The sequence below is a fragment of the Eschscholzia californica genome, unplaced genomic scaffold (genome assembly GCF_041429995.1).
Source record: "Eschscholzia californica isolate CP2 unplaced genomic scaffold, dmEscCali1.0.p SCAF_4, whole genome shotgun sequence".
Lineage (NCBI taxonomy): Eukaryota > Viridiplantae > Streptophyta > Magnoliopsida > Ranunculales > Papaveraceae > Eschscholzia > Eschscholzia californica.
The window spans coordinates 15,978,553-15,994,853 of record NW_028238461.1 but is presented as its reverse complement, the minus strand read 5'-3'; the positions used below and the strand labels follow the sequence as shown (position 1 = coordinate 15,994,853).

The following is a 16,301-nucleotide window of genomic DNA, read 5'->3' as shown; positions in this document are numbered from 1 at the left end:
TTAAGATAAAAATTTAATGAATGAAAATAGTGAAATTTTTCAACCAAAACCACTGACAATGTAAACAAATTTCGAACACAATAGATGAAATATGACGTATTTTTTGTAAAGAATGATTCAAAAAATAAATAAATTTCATCCGCTTCGGTCAAAATTTGTGGTTTTTTTTACCCAATATCTCTAGTTTATGACGCATTGAAAACAAATTAAATTCGACCCTTGCCAAGCATTTCTCTAGTTTTCCGAATAAAATCTCCATTCTTTGGTGAGTATATTAGTGGTACCACTTGGATTGTTGGGTTTTCCTCCTAGTGGGGAAACCTAGTTGGGTTTGGATTAGGAAACCAAACCCGGGCCCGAGTCGAGTTTCTTTGGGTCGGTTACTTATGACGGTGGAATTAGGGTTAAGGGTAAGTCTATAAATACTTCCTTAATCTTAATTAGAAGTATGCAACACAATTAGAAACGCACAAGAGAAGAAGGAGGTTGCCGAGAAGAGCGGGGCAGAACTTTTTCAGCACGTGCAGTCTTCGTTGTTCGGAAAATCCGACGGTGAGTTCTTCTCCGATTGAGCTGAAATTTGGCAGAACTGTTCTTGACATATTCATCTAGTATTTGTACAGAGGGATAGTTGATTGGTCGCCGGAATCCTAGTGAATTTAGGGTCGTTTTGGGCTGCAGATTTCTGGACTGTTTTGTTCTTTCTTGTGAGGGTTTCTCCGTGTTTCTTCGTGTTTGAGATTGATTCTTTTGGGAAGGGTCTGAGTCTCGGTTGGACCTAGTCTGTAACTACTTTGCTATCATAGTTGATTTGGTTGGACTACGAGTCCCGTGGTTTTTACTTCTCACGTTGAGGAGGTTTTCCACGTTAAAAATCGTTGTCTTATTTACTTTCAGTTCTTTGTTTATTGCTCCCACATATTCTTCTATATTATCCTCGTAACTAACACAAAGGGAAAAACTCTTATATTTCCGCTGCGCCTAAGTGTTCGTTTTTCCCAACATGGATGACCCCAGATCATTAGGTTTCTTGCAAGTTGCAAGAGCTACTAGGGTGAAACAGAAATAGCTTATTCAATGACAATGTGGTTGATTATTACTGATTTCCAAAATATTTTCTTCCATTTAAGTCCAAACCAAAATAACCAAAAGTAAAAATGACCTAGTTATAACTTAAAATAGACAAGTTTTCTAGTTTTTGAGCCCAGTTTAATGTGTAGGCTCGAAAGTTTTACAAAACGGGAGTGCTACATGTACAAAGTCCTTGACAAAATTCTTGACTTAATGACTCATTTTCACTAAAAGACAAAAGTAGATCAAAGTTTTTCAAAGTTTGACTTTGATCGGGACCGTTCACTTAGCATTTTGTCAAGAATCTTGTCAAAGATTCTTTGTACATTTAGCATTTCCCTTTACAAAAACGGAAGGCAGAGATAAATATAGACTACACCATTTTTTTCTCCAAGGTAGACTACACTTCCTCACAGAAGAATTTGTTGTGTTCAAATTATTGACCTTTCGTCTTGCTATATTGACCACTTAAAAGAACATATGCGTTAGCTTTGAAATTCTAATCTATGTAATATGGGAGGATGATATATTTTTTTTAGAATATATTCTTCTTCAATAGTTAAGACTACACTTCCTAAACTTATTTTCATGGATTGAAGTTTTGTATCTCAAACTTATCTTCAGACCATTTTCAATCACTAAGATTATAATTCTGAAATTATATCAAAGGGTTGATGTTATACACCCCAAATTTATCTTCAAATTCTCTTTAATGACTAGAACTATACCTCCTAAAATTATCTTCATATGTTGAGATTACGTATCAGGTCTGTGTTTGACCTAATGCGAGTTGGACACCGGCCCTGAGCCCTCTACGACAAGGGGCCTGCTTCATAAAGATAGCCGGACTTATTTTAATGAGACGTATCTAGTTAATCTTGTCACAAAAATGTGGTAGCTTAGCTTTGTTATGGACATGGGTTACCATGCTAGTGCCATAGGTTTGATTCTCACATGTGGCATAGTTTTATTTTTTTTGAATGTACTTTTTATTATTTTTGGGTTTATTGTTCTTGGATGGGATTTATAGGCGCCACTAGCTGCTGTTTCTAGCGCCTTTTTTGCTGCAAAATATTTGTGTAAATGTACCGCCTAAAACAACTATATGGGGCGCTTTTAGAGTTTATGTGGTTGTGTCTCTCTGTCAGGTTGAGTGTACAATTCTTAGATCAATCTTTATTTATGCTACGTTACACTTTTTCTTAACCATTTTTTATTTTGGGTGCGTTTCTTTCAACTTTTGAGGTGCTTTTAGGAAATAGATAACTAAACTATATATGTTGTACAAAGAATTTTATTTCGTTTTATCATTTTAGGCTGAGCATGCTCGTCTGTGGTTTTCATCTACTGACTGACAAATTATCTTGCATTTTTTTTCAACTTTTGTTTGTAACTTTTAGTACACGAAAGACGCATATTCAAATTTCGCACAGAATTCTCAGATTCTTAGTCACGGCCTTGTTATGTACTTAATATATCCGTCTCTGTCCGGTGAACACAGGTCACATCCTCGTTAAAACGCGTCTTTGAGAATACTCGGAAGGACAGACTAAAAGAGACCTGTCTTTGATTAGATTGAAGAAAATAAGAAAAATAGATGAGATGGTATCATGATTAATTACTATGCCACCAGCAGTTCCCATGATGTCATGGTTACATAAGTTTTCACTTAATTATTTGAGATCTTTTAATTAATATATTTTGTGTTAAAGTTTTGATTCTTCAAAATCTTGTTGTTTCCTTATGGTAGTACTTGAAAATGACTTTCAGAACAACTTGAACCAGGAAAACTCACATTTTTAGAATCACGAACTGCCCACACTATAGATACTATAAATGTCAAGTGCATGAACCAAATCCTTGTTAACTTTAATTAGCTTTGGGTGAAAGAATATCACATCACGTATTTTCATTTTTGTCGGTAGTTATCGCCCTACTAGTGGACCACTTGGTTGTTCGCCGATTATTAAGTCTTCTTCGAGCAAGTGTTCTAGTTAGTTGGTAACACGTGTGAAGCTACCACGCTCACTTGTTTGAAGAGAATTCTACGCATGGGAATTAAATCCATAATTAGGGTTAGGCTAATAATCAAAGACTAACAACTCTATTGGACAGAAGATCCAACTTAAAAAATTTTAAGTTAAAAAGACAAGTTATATTTTATTTAGTTAAAATTTTGAAATACACTTTTTTTTAAGTTAAAAATTCAAAATTTGTATTTTCTGTTTAGTGAAAAATTCAATATCTTTTTGAAATATTTTCGCAAGCAGTTGCAAAGTTGTAGCAAGCTACTACAAACTTGTTGCAAAGCTGCTGCAAACTGTTGCAAACCTGCTACGAAGTTGTCGCAAATTATGAAAATATCTATTGAGCTGAAGACTAGAAGATATTAAGTGATCTTTTTTCACCAAAACAAAAAAATTTATAAAGAGGTTTAACCAAATTTCTCAATTTAAAAACAATGCTTTTGTGCTCGATTTGAATAGGGGTGCGGTTGGATAACCGACTTTTTGGGGCAATCCAAAGTCCAAACCGAAGGGTTCGGTTTTTTCAAATCTAAATCCGAACCAATCCATTCATGGTTTGGTTCGGTTACCGATCCGAATTATGCATGAATGATTTGGATCGGTTGGATAACCGAACCACCTGTGACATTTTATCATAACCAAAATTTCGCATTTTCGACTTACAGATATGGAAGTAACTTAACTATTGAATTAAGCTACAATTATACACACCATTTACTTTATGTTACTTTATCTACAATATCAACAAATATGGAACAAACTTAACTTTCAAATCACACTCATCCATCATATTATTTATATATATAATATATAAAAAATAACAATAAATGGTTTGGTTCGGTTATCCGTCAACCAAATCCATAAACCGATCCAAATCACTCGGTTTTGTCATTTTAACATCCGAATCAATCCGGCTCTCTATTGGTTCGGTCCCCAAACCGTCCAAATCCGTTTGGATCAGTCGGTTCGGATAATAAATGAACACCCCTATATTTGAATCATGTACATAACATATATATCTAGGCTGGATAATTTGGTTCAAGACCAACCTAGTGAATCTAAGCACATTGTGAAACTTTTTTTTTATTGTTTGCAACTAAACTATTTGCATTTAAGATGAGGTTATTTGATTGGAAAATTAGGTTGGGCTAAATGGTTGTTAGAATGAGTGTCTGATAGACACTGTTTAAGATTGAGCTAAAAGAGTAAAGTACTGTATGTTTTCTACACATCCCCATCCCCATCCCCGACGTGCTAGACTAAGTAGGTGTTTGATTTTTGCATTTTAGAGATCTACTACAGTGCAAAATATCAAATGTTGCATGTTTTTCTTACTGTTTCCTAAGTTTTGTGCAAAATATAAAGCTCAATGTTGGAGCCAAATATATACTAATATATGCCATACGAAACTCAAGTTAAATATAATTAATATATGGGATAAGTAGTAATTTTGATGATTTAATTATCCGTGTTCTTTTCCCCCCCTCTTATATGAAAATCTTCATCTTTTTCTTTTTTATTATTGATATTTTTTAAGAGTTGGATGACCACACAAATTAATTAGGTTTTGTTCAACTTTTCTTAACTAATATAGTTTCTCTTGTGTTTGTTGAAAGAGAATAATATTATGAGGGATTGGGCTGGACGTCCAAAAGGAGGCCCAAAATGGGCTGGGCGTCCACGGTTGTCCATAAATAAACGAGAGGTCCAAAATGTCAGGCCGGGACTTCAAATGACGGAAACAACCCCCTAGTTCATCGAATTTACGCCCCGTGCCATTGAAAATGAACCGGGATTTGGCGAATTTTTTGGCGCGATTTCTGACTGATTCGAGGGACGGAAGTGACGTTTCCTGCAAACGGTCACTTCCACATTAACTTCTTCCCACGCCGAGTCCCTCTTCCCAGGTAACTTTGCTCCTTCTCAAGAAATTTCTTTCTCCAACTTTTTCTTCATCCTTCATCTTCCTCTTGCATCTTCCTCCTTCAACTTTTACTTCTGAAGGGATTCAAGTTTTTTTGAAGAAAAGGAATGGATTCAAGTCTGTTTGGAGAAAGAATCTACAAGTTTGTGAAGGGATTCAAGTAGGTTTTACTTCTATTTCATCCCCCTAAACTTGTTTGATAAAAGTTTCTTTGATAAAAGTTTTTTGAAACTCTAAAATTTGTGAAAACCTTAACTTTCTGACGCAGATATGGTGATTGATCTTTCTTTTTGGACGCAAGATTTTAGAAACCATTAAAGTTTATAGAAATGATCTCTTATTGTTTGTTTGAAACCCTAGAAGATTTTAGAAACCCTAGAAGTTTTTAGAAACCATAAAATTTGTGTATAATCTTTCATTTCTTTGACGCAGATATGGTGAAAAGTAAAGATACAAACAAGAAATCAAAGGGTGTGACTATCATAGAACCAACTTCCAGTAGAGAGATATCAGTAAAGGAAAGACCTATAGCAGAAATTCTGGCTAGAAGAACTAGTCCAAGAAAGAAGAAGGTATGAAACTGAAAAAAAAATCATTTGTTCTTGAAAATTTTTAATGTTGAAAATATTCCTGGTAAATAAATGAAATTCTGGTAAATGTTTTTTATTCTTGAAAATATTTTGTTTTACTGTGATTTGGATTTGTCTAGTGTTCATGGGAATAATATTTTGCACCGTAAATTGTTTTATTCCTGGTAAATAATTTTGTTTACTGTAAAATGTTTTGTTCCTTGAAAATATTTTATTGTACTGGAATTATTTTGTTCCAAGTGATATGGATTTCTTCATGAGAATAATGTTTTGTTCAGTAAATTGTTTTATTCCTGGTAAATCATTTTGTATACGCTCAATATCCATTGTAAATGTTTTGTTCCTTGAAAATGTTTTTGGGTTCCTGGTAAAGATGACCATGCATTTCAAGTGTTTGTTGTAATGTGTGACACAACATTCTTTCCTGGTTGTTAAATTTTTTACAGGTAGAAAGTACTGAGAGCATTGAAGTAAAAGACAATGCAGAGAGAGAAAGGAAAGGCAAGAGAAAAGCTGCACCAGAGAGAGAAGAAAGCAGCAAAAAAAAGAAAGGAAAGAAAACAAAAACAGAAGTTGGAAACTCAACGGGTGAACGGAAAAATAGACCACCCAACCTGGCAGCACTGGTGCCGAAGGCTTACAAGTATGCCCTTCGAAATACGTGGAGACAAATGAAGAACACATATCCAAAGATGTCGACTAGACAGAAAGAGTTGTTAGCCGCTACTCCATTTAAAAATTTGGTGATGGCTTTTGTTGAGGACAAAATAGATTGGGTAACATAAACAAACCCAACAAGGCTATCTTTGAAATTCTCTGCCTCTATTCTAGTTCGACAGAAAGGTTTACGTTGGCGGGGAAAGAAATGGAACTGAAACCTGAAGATGTGGCCCTAATTCTAGGTATGCCATTGTCAAGAGAGGTGAGAGAAGTCTTCCCTAAAAATAGATCAGTAAAGCAGCCTGAAATAGATTTTTGTATGAAGTACTTCGGTGAAATCCCTGGAATGATATCATGCATACAAATATCCAATGCACTGAGAATTGCTGTCAACGGAGAGGTAGATGACATGGATGTGATCAGGCTGATCATCATGTATATTTCTGCAAGTGTTTTATTTGCTCCCCTAACAGGTTACAAGGTTCCAATGCGTATTCTCTTCAACTTGCATACAATGGAATCAATTCAAACTTTGTGTTGGCCAACAGCAATGCACTCATTCCTAATTGATCATATCAATAAGTACCCCAACGACCCACTGAAAGCTTCAGGGTGCCTTGTATTACTTCCTGTGAGTATGTTTTTTATCATTTAAATTCAAACTTAACTTCATGTGTCTCATACTCTATGTTTTTTATAGTTGTGGTTTTGCGAGCATACTACATGTTTTGATCGAGAAGAGAGGTTTAGGGATGAGGTGCCTAGGATCGTGAGGTGGTCTTTGACCAATATAGATGATACATTTGACCAGAAGCTTGCAAATCTTACTGCAGAACAGGTATACATTTGATCAGTGTTAATGGAAAACTGTTTTGTTCTGGTAAATAGAAAAGGAACCATTAAATTGTTTTGTTCTTGGTAAATAAAATTATTTCCTAGTAAATGTTTAGTTCTTGGTAAATAATTTGGTTTATTGTACATTAAATCAGGTCAGTGAATCATTTGTGTACCCACCAACTGATCAAGAAAAAGAGTTGCTGTCAGCCCCAAAGAACACAGAAGTGGTAGATGAATTGCTTCTAAGGATTGAACAGCTACAAAAGGAAAATGCTGAACTTAAAGAAAAACTGCGAGAAGCGTGCGTGGATAGGGATGATTCTTACAAAGCATATGAGGCACTCCTTCAAACCTTTTTAGTTCCTGTAGAAGAACAGGTTAGAGGAGAAGATGGCCTGATCAAGGTTGCGGATAATGTGGAGGAGCTACACGCACAGAGGCGTAAGGGAAAAAGTAAGATGGAAGATCCAAAAGATGGGGAGAAAGAGAAAGAAGAGAAACAGAAGATAGAGGAGAAAGGGAAGACAGAGGAGAAAGAGAAAGACAAGAAAGATGAGAAAGACAAGAAAGATGAGGGGGAAAAGGGTGTAGAAAAAGATGATGAAGAGGGAGAAGAAGATGATGAAGGAGAAGAAAGTGATGATGAGGGTAGAGAAAAAGATGATGAGGAAGATGATGAGAAAGATGATAATGAGGAACAAGATGATGACAGTGACGAAGATGAAAAGGAGAAAGATGGAAGCGAGGATGGAAGTGGCAAAGAGGAAAATGAGAAAGAGGAGAAAGATGAAAGGAAGGACAAGAAAAATGATCGGAGTAATAAGTATCAACTTAAAGACAGTGACGAAGATGATAGCGATGGCAATGAAGATGGTAATGAAATAGTTTCTATTTTATTTTATATTCTCAGTAAATATTATTTTTTTTCAGTTTTATTTTTTTTCTGAGAAAGTATAATAAGCATGCTAAATGATGAAGGCGATGAGGGAGAGGAAGAAAAGAAAGGCGATGCTGAGATGGATGATGAGGATGAGGTTCGAATCAATTTGTCAAGAAAGGAGCCAGGGTGGGTGGATGATACTTATGAAAAAGAGAAGCCTTACAAGAGAGGTAATGTTGGCAAATTATGTGGTGAAATAATTAAAGTTTCCGAGTTTGTTAAAAATTTATTTTTCTGAATATACATTATTTGACAGAGATCCAGAAGGATGATACCAATGAATTCCCAAGTTTTGATCTTAACTTTGGGACGCAAATTGTTGTATGGACTCCACCACCACAGCCGGACATGGAGAAGAAGGGAGATGAGGTTTGTAAAACAGCTGAAGAGAATTTCTCCGATATTGCAGAAATGGGGAGAGCATCGGTGGAAGAAGTATCCAAAAACTTGGATCATGTTGGAACAAGTAGAAAAATTACATCACCACACGTCAGCCCCCCAAAACGAGTAGTATCGAAGACACAGAAAGGGTCAATTACTAAACCAACATCTCTTATCAAAAGGGTAAAGGATAATCCCAGAACACGAAAACAAACATCCAAAGGAGCAGCTGCAATTAAATTCCCACTGATTGATGTAGAGTCGATAACAATGAAGAAACAAGTGAAAGAACCAATAAGTAACTGGAGACAGGGAGGGTTATGGCCCTACGTCCAAGAGAAAGAGAAATCACTAATGCTAGAATTCATGACATACGGGTGGACAAGGTAAATAACTCAGTAACTGGTAAATAATTAAATGTCTGGTAAACAAAAAAATGTATTGTAAACAAATTGTGTAGAAAATTTACATCTTTCTGGAAAGTAATTGTGTGGCTGGATTGAATTCTATGTACAACCTCGAAGTGTGGAACAAGGACAAAGAACATTGCCTGAAAGCGAAAGATTTGGATGAACTTATGATGAATCGGGGATGTGACTCGCAAATCATAGACTGGTTTGAGGACCACCTGGCACAGGACGCCAGAGACGTGAACAAAGAAGTTATTTTCCTATCTTCATTGCTTTTTGTAAGTTTCCTTGTCAAACATATAATTCATTTTTAAATGGTGTTGAGTAAATAGTAGTCTAAAATATATAACAATTTCCAGACCTTGATCAAACAAGAGCGGAGTCAGGCAAGTATAGAGGCCAATTTAAATCAGCGGCTGGAAGCGCAATACATCAAAGATCATACTACAACGTTGTGTGCGCCACTGAATACGCCGTACACAGATGACTCATTCGAGGGTCATCATTGGACTCTGCTTGTCTATGAATTCGAAGAAAATGAATGGAAGCATTACAACTCTTTGCAGCGTGACACTAACCTGCCTAAGCAATGCAACAGTAATGCAAAGAAATTTGCATCGCAGCTGGCAGAAACATTGATAAAGATGAAGTGCAACCGCAAACGAAGTGGGCAATACGCTAAAGAAAGGATGACGAAAAAGATATCCTATGTAAAGGAGGTTGACTGCCCTCAGCAAGGGGATAGGTGAGTCTCAAATTTGCTTCCTTACTTTAGTAGTTATTAAGTTTCTTTAAACTCACATTTTATTATTGAATCAAACAGTCCAGACTGTGGACTCTACGTAATGCTCCAGTTGGAGGATATCTTCAACATAAGCAACTAGTCCAATTTCCCGGGGTCCTGCTCGCAGCTGGAAACTTATGCAGACAAAGCAAGAAGAAAGAGGGTAGAAGTAACTTTCAAAATTTTGGAGGAATCAAAGGAGGTATGGAGAAGGATGATAAATGAAGGGTCATAAATAGTTGTTTATGTGAAAATTATGTTTGTGTTTGTTAACTGTTACTAAGTACTGGAAAAAACTTGGAATGTTTTGTTATTGTGAAATTTTTTAAGTTTTACTAAGTAATGGAAAAAAATATGTTTTCACTGGAAAAAACTTGATAATTTTCCATAAAATATGCAGGGAAAACAAAAAATTTCCGGTACACAAAAATATGTACTTGACATAACTTAGGAAAAAAATATTCTAAAATCCGGGAAAAATTTAACTTTCCGGTAAATAAAAATATGTACTCGACCAAACTTAGAAATTTTTCCGAAAAAATTCCGGGGAAACAAATTATTTCTGGTAAATAAAAAAATTTACTAGAGACAACTTAGAACAAATTGTACTGAATATATTTTTGAGTAAAAATATATTCAGTACATATTTTTACTCAAAACATAACATGCCGAAGCTTGGGCAGAAGATTGTTTTTCCCAAAAACTTAGAAATTTTTCCCAAAAAAACTTAGAAATTTTACGGAAAATCCACATATACTGGACAAAACTTAGAAATTTTGTCCCAAAAAAACCCGGGAAACAAAATAATTTCCGGTAAATAAAAAAATGTTCTAGACAAAACTTAGAAAAAATCCCTTCGAGAAAATATATTCTCAAAACATAAAATAATTTTCGGTAAATAAAAATATGTACTCGACTTGACTTAGAAAAAATATATTCTGAACACTGGAAAAACTTAAACTTTCCGGTAAATAAAAAAAATTACTGGACAAAACTTAAACTTTCTGGTAAATAGACAAATGTACTGGACAAAACTAAAAGTTTTATATTATGCATTATGTTCAGGCACAATACACACTAACAAAATATAAGATAATACATTGACTTTAAACACAAATACATTAAGTTCGACAAAAGATACAAAAAAAAAATCAAAGCAGCACAAGGCTAAAATGTGACTCTCTTCAAAAATTTGAAAAGCTCACAACACTGTAAATGCTTTTCAAAGTTGTAGAGTGCCCCTAGTTTTTGCTGCTGATATAAAAACGATTTCAATCACTAAATCGCTTCGTTGCACGAAGCACGGTTGTGATAAGAGAGCTTCTTACACCTACCGCATATCCGCTGCCTCTTTCTAAAGTTTCCCGAACTTTCAATTCTTACAGAACGTGGTCTGCCCGGACGTTTCTTGGTTAAAGGAGGAAGTATCTTGCTGGCTTCCTCAAACGTTGTTGGTTGATCGAAAGATGGGACAGGATTTATGGAATGACTATAATTCTTACAGTATGCATCCGTTGTAACAGCGGGATCAAAAAAGGATGATGAATCACCTCCATGCACTTTAATACACAATATGGCATGCTCACAAGGGATACCTTGGACTTGCCACTGACGACATGTGCATGTAAGAGCCCCAAGGTCCACAGAGTGACTCGGCATGGACATTACTTCATACACAAATTTACCTGATTGTATGCACTTCCAGCTACAGGCAACGTTGAATCTAGACTGCATTTTTTCGTTGACCTTAGGGCACAAGAAAGAGTCCCAAGTTGCCGACTCAGATCTTCTGGCATTCATCATGTTCATAATTTTGATCCTCAACATATCTAGCATTACGGTTATTGGAAGAACTCTCTCATCCCTTATCCACGAATTGAAGGATTCCGAGAGCGAAGAACATATTAAACCGTACCTTTTTCCTGGAAAGAAAACATCAGCCCAATGTTCCGGATTTACAGAGTGAAGAAATGCAGCCACGGCATTGCCACCCATGACTACGAGTTCAGAAGTGTACTTCTGAAAATCCGATATAGTAAGGGCTCTAGCCGCCTTAAACATGAGGGATTGGAAATAGTCCGACTTCTTCGCACCATTCTTTACACGTACATTCAAATTGTTTCTTAGATGCCAAACGCAGAATGAATGGTGCGCGGTTGGGAAAATGTTCGAAACTGCATTTATAATACCATTGTGTCTGTCCGACATAAAAGTCAAAGACTCACTAATATCAACCATTTTCGCCAAGTTACAAAAAAACCAGGTCCAGTTTAGATCATTTTCTACATCAACGACAGCATAGGCGAGAACAAAAAACCTGCAAAGTACATATTGCAGTAGGAAGAACAGGAAATTAATTAATATTTCAGCCTAAATCTTTAGGTTAGGAAATAAAAAAAAAGCCAGTAAATAAAATTGTGTACCGGACGGAAAATATTGGTAAAATACTTACCATCATTGCCATTCTTCGCTACAGCTGCAAGAATGCACCCATTGTATTTCGTTTTCGCAAAAGTACCATCAACAAATATCAATGGGCGACAGTGCTTGAAACCTTGGATGCATGCTCCAAGAGCAATAAATATTCGAACAAAACGGTGGGAATCTTTATCAACTTGAAGATCAATTACACTATTAGGGTTAGAACGTGATAGGGCATCAACATACCAGTTGAGTTTGGCATAAGAATCAGCTTCCTCCCCATAGGCCAAAGAAATACTCCTGTTTCGAGCCTTATATGAATAGTAGTAGCTGAGTTGAATTCCATAGTCTTTCTTGAAAGATCTGACAATGTCTTTAGTACTTTTGGTCGGATTCTCCCTAATGTCATCGACTATTAATAAGCTAACACTTTCGGTTGATAATCTTGGCTTATTCTCTGACATTATAAAGTCTTGACATGTGTGCACAGGGTTGTAAGCTTTTAGAACAAACATTGACCTTGACTTCAGAGGAGCCACAGCGTGAATGGTCCAAGAACATTTTGGGGATTTGCATACGCAAGTAATACGATCAAGATCATTCTTCAAATAATTAAAATTGTACCCGTGCTTTATTGAATATCGTCCAAGTGCATTTCGAAAAGCGTTGGCGCCTCCAGGGAATTCCTGCCCCAAATGTGTAAACACCTCAGGCCAGCTAGCAGACCTTAGAGGTTCAGCCCTGACAGTGGCAGTACGCCAGTACATGCATCCTCAACCAAGAGAGAGGAATTTCTTGAAAAATCCCGTGGGAGACTGCACAAAACAAAACTCTTTACTCAGAAAAAAATTGTTTTCGGATAAATCAGAACAAGAAAAACATAAATATGTACTGACCATATTCTTGTTCACGGTAAACATAAATATGTACTCACCCAAATTTTAAGTATTCATGTATACTGAACCAGAAAACTTTTTTATTTTCGGTAAACATAAATATTTACTGACCATATTCTTGTTCACGGTAAACATAAATATGTATTCACCAAAATTTTAAGTATTCATGTATACTGAACCAGAAATTTTTTTTATTTACCGTAAAGTAAGAGATGGTTATAAGTACACAACAAACAACAATATGTAATGACTTCCACACATACTTATTAGACATTTGTTACTGGTTCATATAAATGGCACAGGTAAATTATTATTAGGTAAGGAAACAGTTTTGTTCCTGGTAAATAAAAATATGTACTCACCAGAGTTTGGATTCCGGTAAATTAAAATGTGTACTCACCAAATTATAATTTTAAGTAAAACAATAACGAAACAGTAAAGTTCAAATTAGTTCCAAACTTACTTATTAGATACGTGATTGTGGTTCATCATTTCAGATGATGTTGCAGCAGAAGTAGATGAAGTATAGCCGAAAAAATCACGCTCCAACCTGGATAGAGAGAGAAAATAAAGAAGGTATGAAACGATAATTTAAAGGAAAGAAAAAACAAAATTCAATATCCATTGTATACTGTTACAACTAAGTTGAAGTTTGTTTCACCAGAGAGGACGGCGTGCAACAATGTCCCCAGAAAGCATTCCTTCAATATCCATTGTATACTGTAAGGAAAAGCAAAATAAAGAAGGTATGAAAAGATAATGTACAGAAACGAAAAAAAAACCTTTCACTTTGTCTGTCATTTTGGAATGTCAAAGTTTTAACATAGATTTAGATGAGTACTTGTTCATTTACAAAAGGCATTATCATTTTCCTTAAAAGTCTATCATTGAAGACAAAAGAAAAAGGCATTATCATCTTCCTTAAAAGAACAAATGGAATATTCAGCTTCCTTAAAGTCTATCATTGAAGACAAATAGGATTTGCTCATTTAAGAGGCATTACCTGAAAAGGTTGGAAGATAAGAGCAGATTCTGGTTGGAAGATATTAAGACAGTGGGTGGTATAAATAGGTTGGAAGATGAAATTTGAAAACTTTTCAAAGATTTTGAAACTGATCAATAAAGAAAGAGCGGGATCCCAAAAATTTTGCCAAAAAATTTGGCAAAATGGGGGGGAAACTCAGGATTAATGGAGGATAATTTAGAGAGAGAAAGAAAAGGAAAGAAGGAAGAAGCTGTTGGCGCGAAATGGAAGGGAGGAAGGATGTGATTGCCTGTGAGATAGGGACGGGTATTTAATGATCCCTCAAAAAACGTGGGAGAGAGAAGGGCTGGGTCAAGTCGAGGGGCAAGAAAGGAAGAAAAAAAAAAAAGGTAAACAAATATTTTCCCTGACATTAGGAGCTGCACCTCATTTTTAGGCAACTTAGGATTTTTTTTCATTTTACCCGCCACTTTTTGGACCCCTGGCTCAAAACTCCTAATATTATTATTGCCCTAAGGTGTAATTGCGTTAAATATTGAAAATGTAAGATGGAACATGCTTCCAAATGGTGTCCTGATTTCTTGCCCTTTTAGCTAGTTCGTCGGCTTGTGCATTTCTTGCTCTTTGAATGTAGAGAAATCAAATGCTATTGAATTGCTTTCGGCTCTGCTGCTTGAAGTGAGGGGTAGTCTCCATAGAATGAAGTGCTTCAAGTTTTTTACACTCTACCGATAATTTTGGGTCTTTGGTATAGGAACAACAATGTTTAGTAAAGGAAGTGCATTAGATAGAAAGAGCATTCTTATTAGGATAGAAAGAGATAAATACTATTTTCCAAAATATGCCAAAATTAAATGTTGGTCCCTCCCCTAAAACTCTGTTCGATCGAAGAGAGAGAAATCCCTACAATTCTGTTCGATCAAAGAGAGAGATAGAGACGTTGTTCGATCAAAGAAAGAGATAGAGATGTTGTTCGATGAAAGAGAGAGATAGAGATGTTGTTCAATCAAAGAGAGAGATAAAGATTCTGGAGTTTCTAAAGGAACGAGGGGGGTCCGCGTAAGCTAGGCCGATGCCTCACACCAGCGTCAAAAGCTTGCCGACTCAATTCCGGAATCTCCTTAAGAGATTCCAGTGGGCTAAAGATCTTAAGTGTTTAAGGAAGCATGGACTTCAAGAGTCTCGAAGGAGGAAACATCTCCTAGAAGATCTATCACCTCGACAGGATATCTACGAAGTGTCCTTAAACTTAGAAACTTTTATTTACCCTAGATACGAGATAAACTCAAAAGGAAAACCCCTAATTTAACCTATAAAAGGGCATCACATCACCTTCTTCAAGGTAAGCTGAGTAAGTCTAACACACTCAACCCCCCAAAAGGATCAATCAATTTTCATTCTTTTACTGCAAAGAGTAATCTGACTGTCTTGAGCGTCAGAGCGGTTTCCAAACTCTTTGCAGGTTTTCCCCCAGGTTTTCAAGGAGTTTAGGAGCTGAGGAACAAGGAGTCAGGAGCAGGAGCTGAATCGAGGAGCAAGGAGCAAGAGCAAGAAGCATCGTAAACGGAATATCTTATCATAACGGACGATGTCATGCATCAAGCCCCGATTACTTGCTGATATAACGGAATGCCATTTTTTGACATCAGCAGAGATGTTGTTTGATAAAAAAGATAGATAAAGATGAAAACCCTAATCCCTAGATGACTAATACAACACTCATCTCCATATAAGGGTTCGTACCTCTTGTTATTGCTTGATTTCTCCATAGATTTTTAGGGTTTTCACACCGATTACAATAATTTTGGAGATTTCAAGTATCAATATTGCAATGAAGAATACAAACAAGGAAACATAAGAGTTCTTCCTCATCTTCTGACTGATGGATTTGTTTTGGTTATAATTTTCAGTTGAAACCTCTGTAAAGTCTCTATAATTTTGTCCATTGCACCGAAAAATCTTGCCAAAGATCACAATTTCATTTTGTCTATTTCTTTTGGTTACAGTTGCTCATCTTCTTATATAACTGATTGATTTTTTTGCTTAGCATAAATAAAAATTCATGAATGAAAATAGTGAATATTTTCCGGTCGGCGACCTTCAAACATAAAAAAAAAAAAAATTCTCTCTCTAAATTTTTTTCTTTCCCCTCTCTCTAAATTCATGAATGAAATTTTTTTTTTTTGTTTGAAGGTCGCCGGCCGGAAATTTGGCCGGCCGGCGACCCCAGCCGGAGAAGATGATGATGTGGCATTGTAGGTGACTTGGCAGAAAGAGGAAATGAGGTGGAGGAGTGAGAGTAACGGACAGTTAAAGATAACGGAAAAATGGGATCATATGGGTATTTTTGTTAATTTAGGGGGCCAGGCGGGAAG

At 36.0% G+C, this 16,301-nt stretch overlaps 3 protein-coding genes across 3 annotated transcripts; 1 reads left to right on the top strand and 2 right to left on the bottom strand.

Moving 5' to 3' along the window:
* The first annotated feature begins 4,830 nt into the window (after positions 1-4,830).
* Positions 4,831-9,499, top strand: LOC147543177 (uncharacterized). Its single transcript, XM_086637854.1, has 9 exons — positions 4,831-5,005; positions 5,103-5,182; positions 5,455-5,594; positions 6,059-6,903; positions 6,973-7,110; positions 7,262-7,982; positions 8,088-8,219; positions 8,306-9,118; positions 9,200-9,499. The coding sequence occupies exons 4-8, from the start codon at positions 6,478-6,480 to the stop codon at positions 8,818-8,820; spliced, it is 1,932 nt and encodes a 643-aa protein (XP_086493980.1). The 5' UTR covers positions 4,831-5,005; positions 5,103-5,182; positions 5,455-5,594; positions 6,059-6,477; the 3' UTR covers positions 8,821-9,118; positions 9,200-9,499.
* Positions 9,500-10,650: 1,151 nt separating this feature from the next.
* LOC147543175 (uncharacterized) lies at positions 10,651-13,667 on the bottom strand. The gene is made up of 3 exons (XM_086636518.1): positions 13,405-13,667; positions 12,077-12,860; positions 10,651-11,941 (listed from the first exon to the last, which is right to left on the bottom strand). Exons 2-3 carry the CDS (start codon positions 12,810-12,812, stop codon positions 11,907-11,909), a joined length of 771 nt encoding a protein of 256 aa, XP_086492644.1. The 5' UTR covers positions 12,813-12,860; positions 13,405-13,667; the 3' UTR covers positions 10,651-11,906.
* Positions 10,903-11,862, bottom strand: LOC147543176 (uncharacterized). Its single transcript, XM_086635393.1, has one exon. It carries the CDS (start codon positions 11,860-11,862, stop codon positions 10,903-10,905), a length of 960 nt encoding a protein of 319 aa, XP_086491519.1.
* Positions 13,668-16,301: the final 2,634 nt, after the last annotated feature.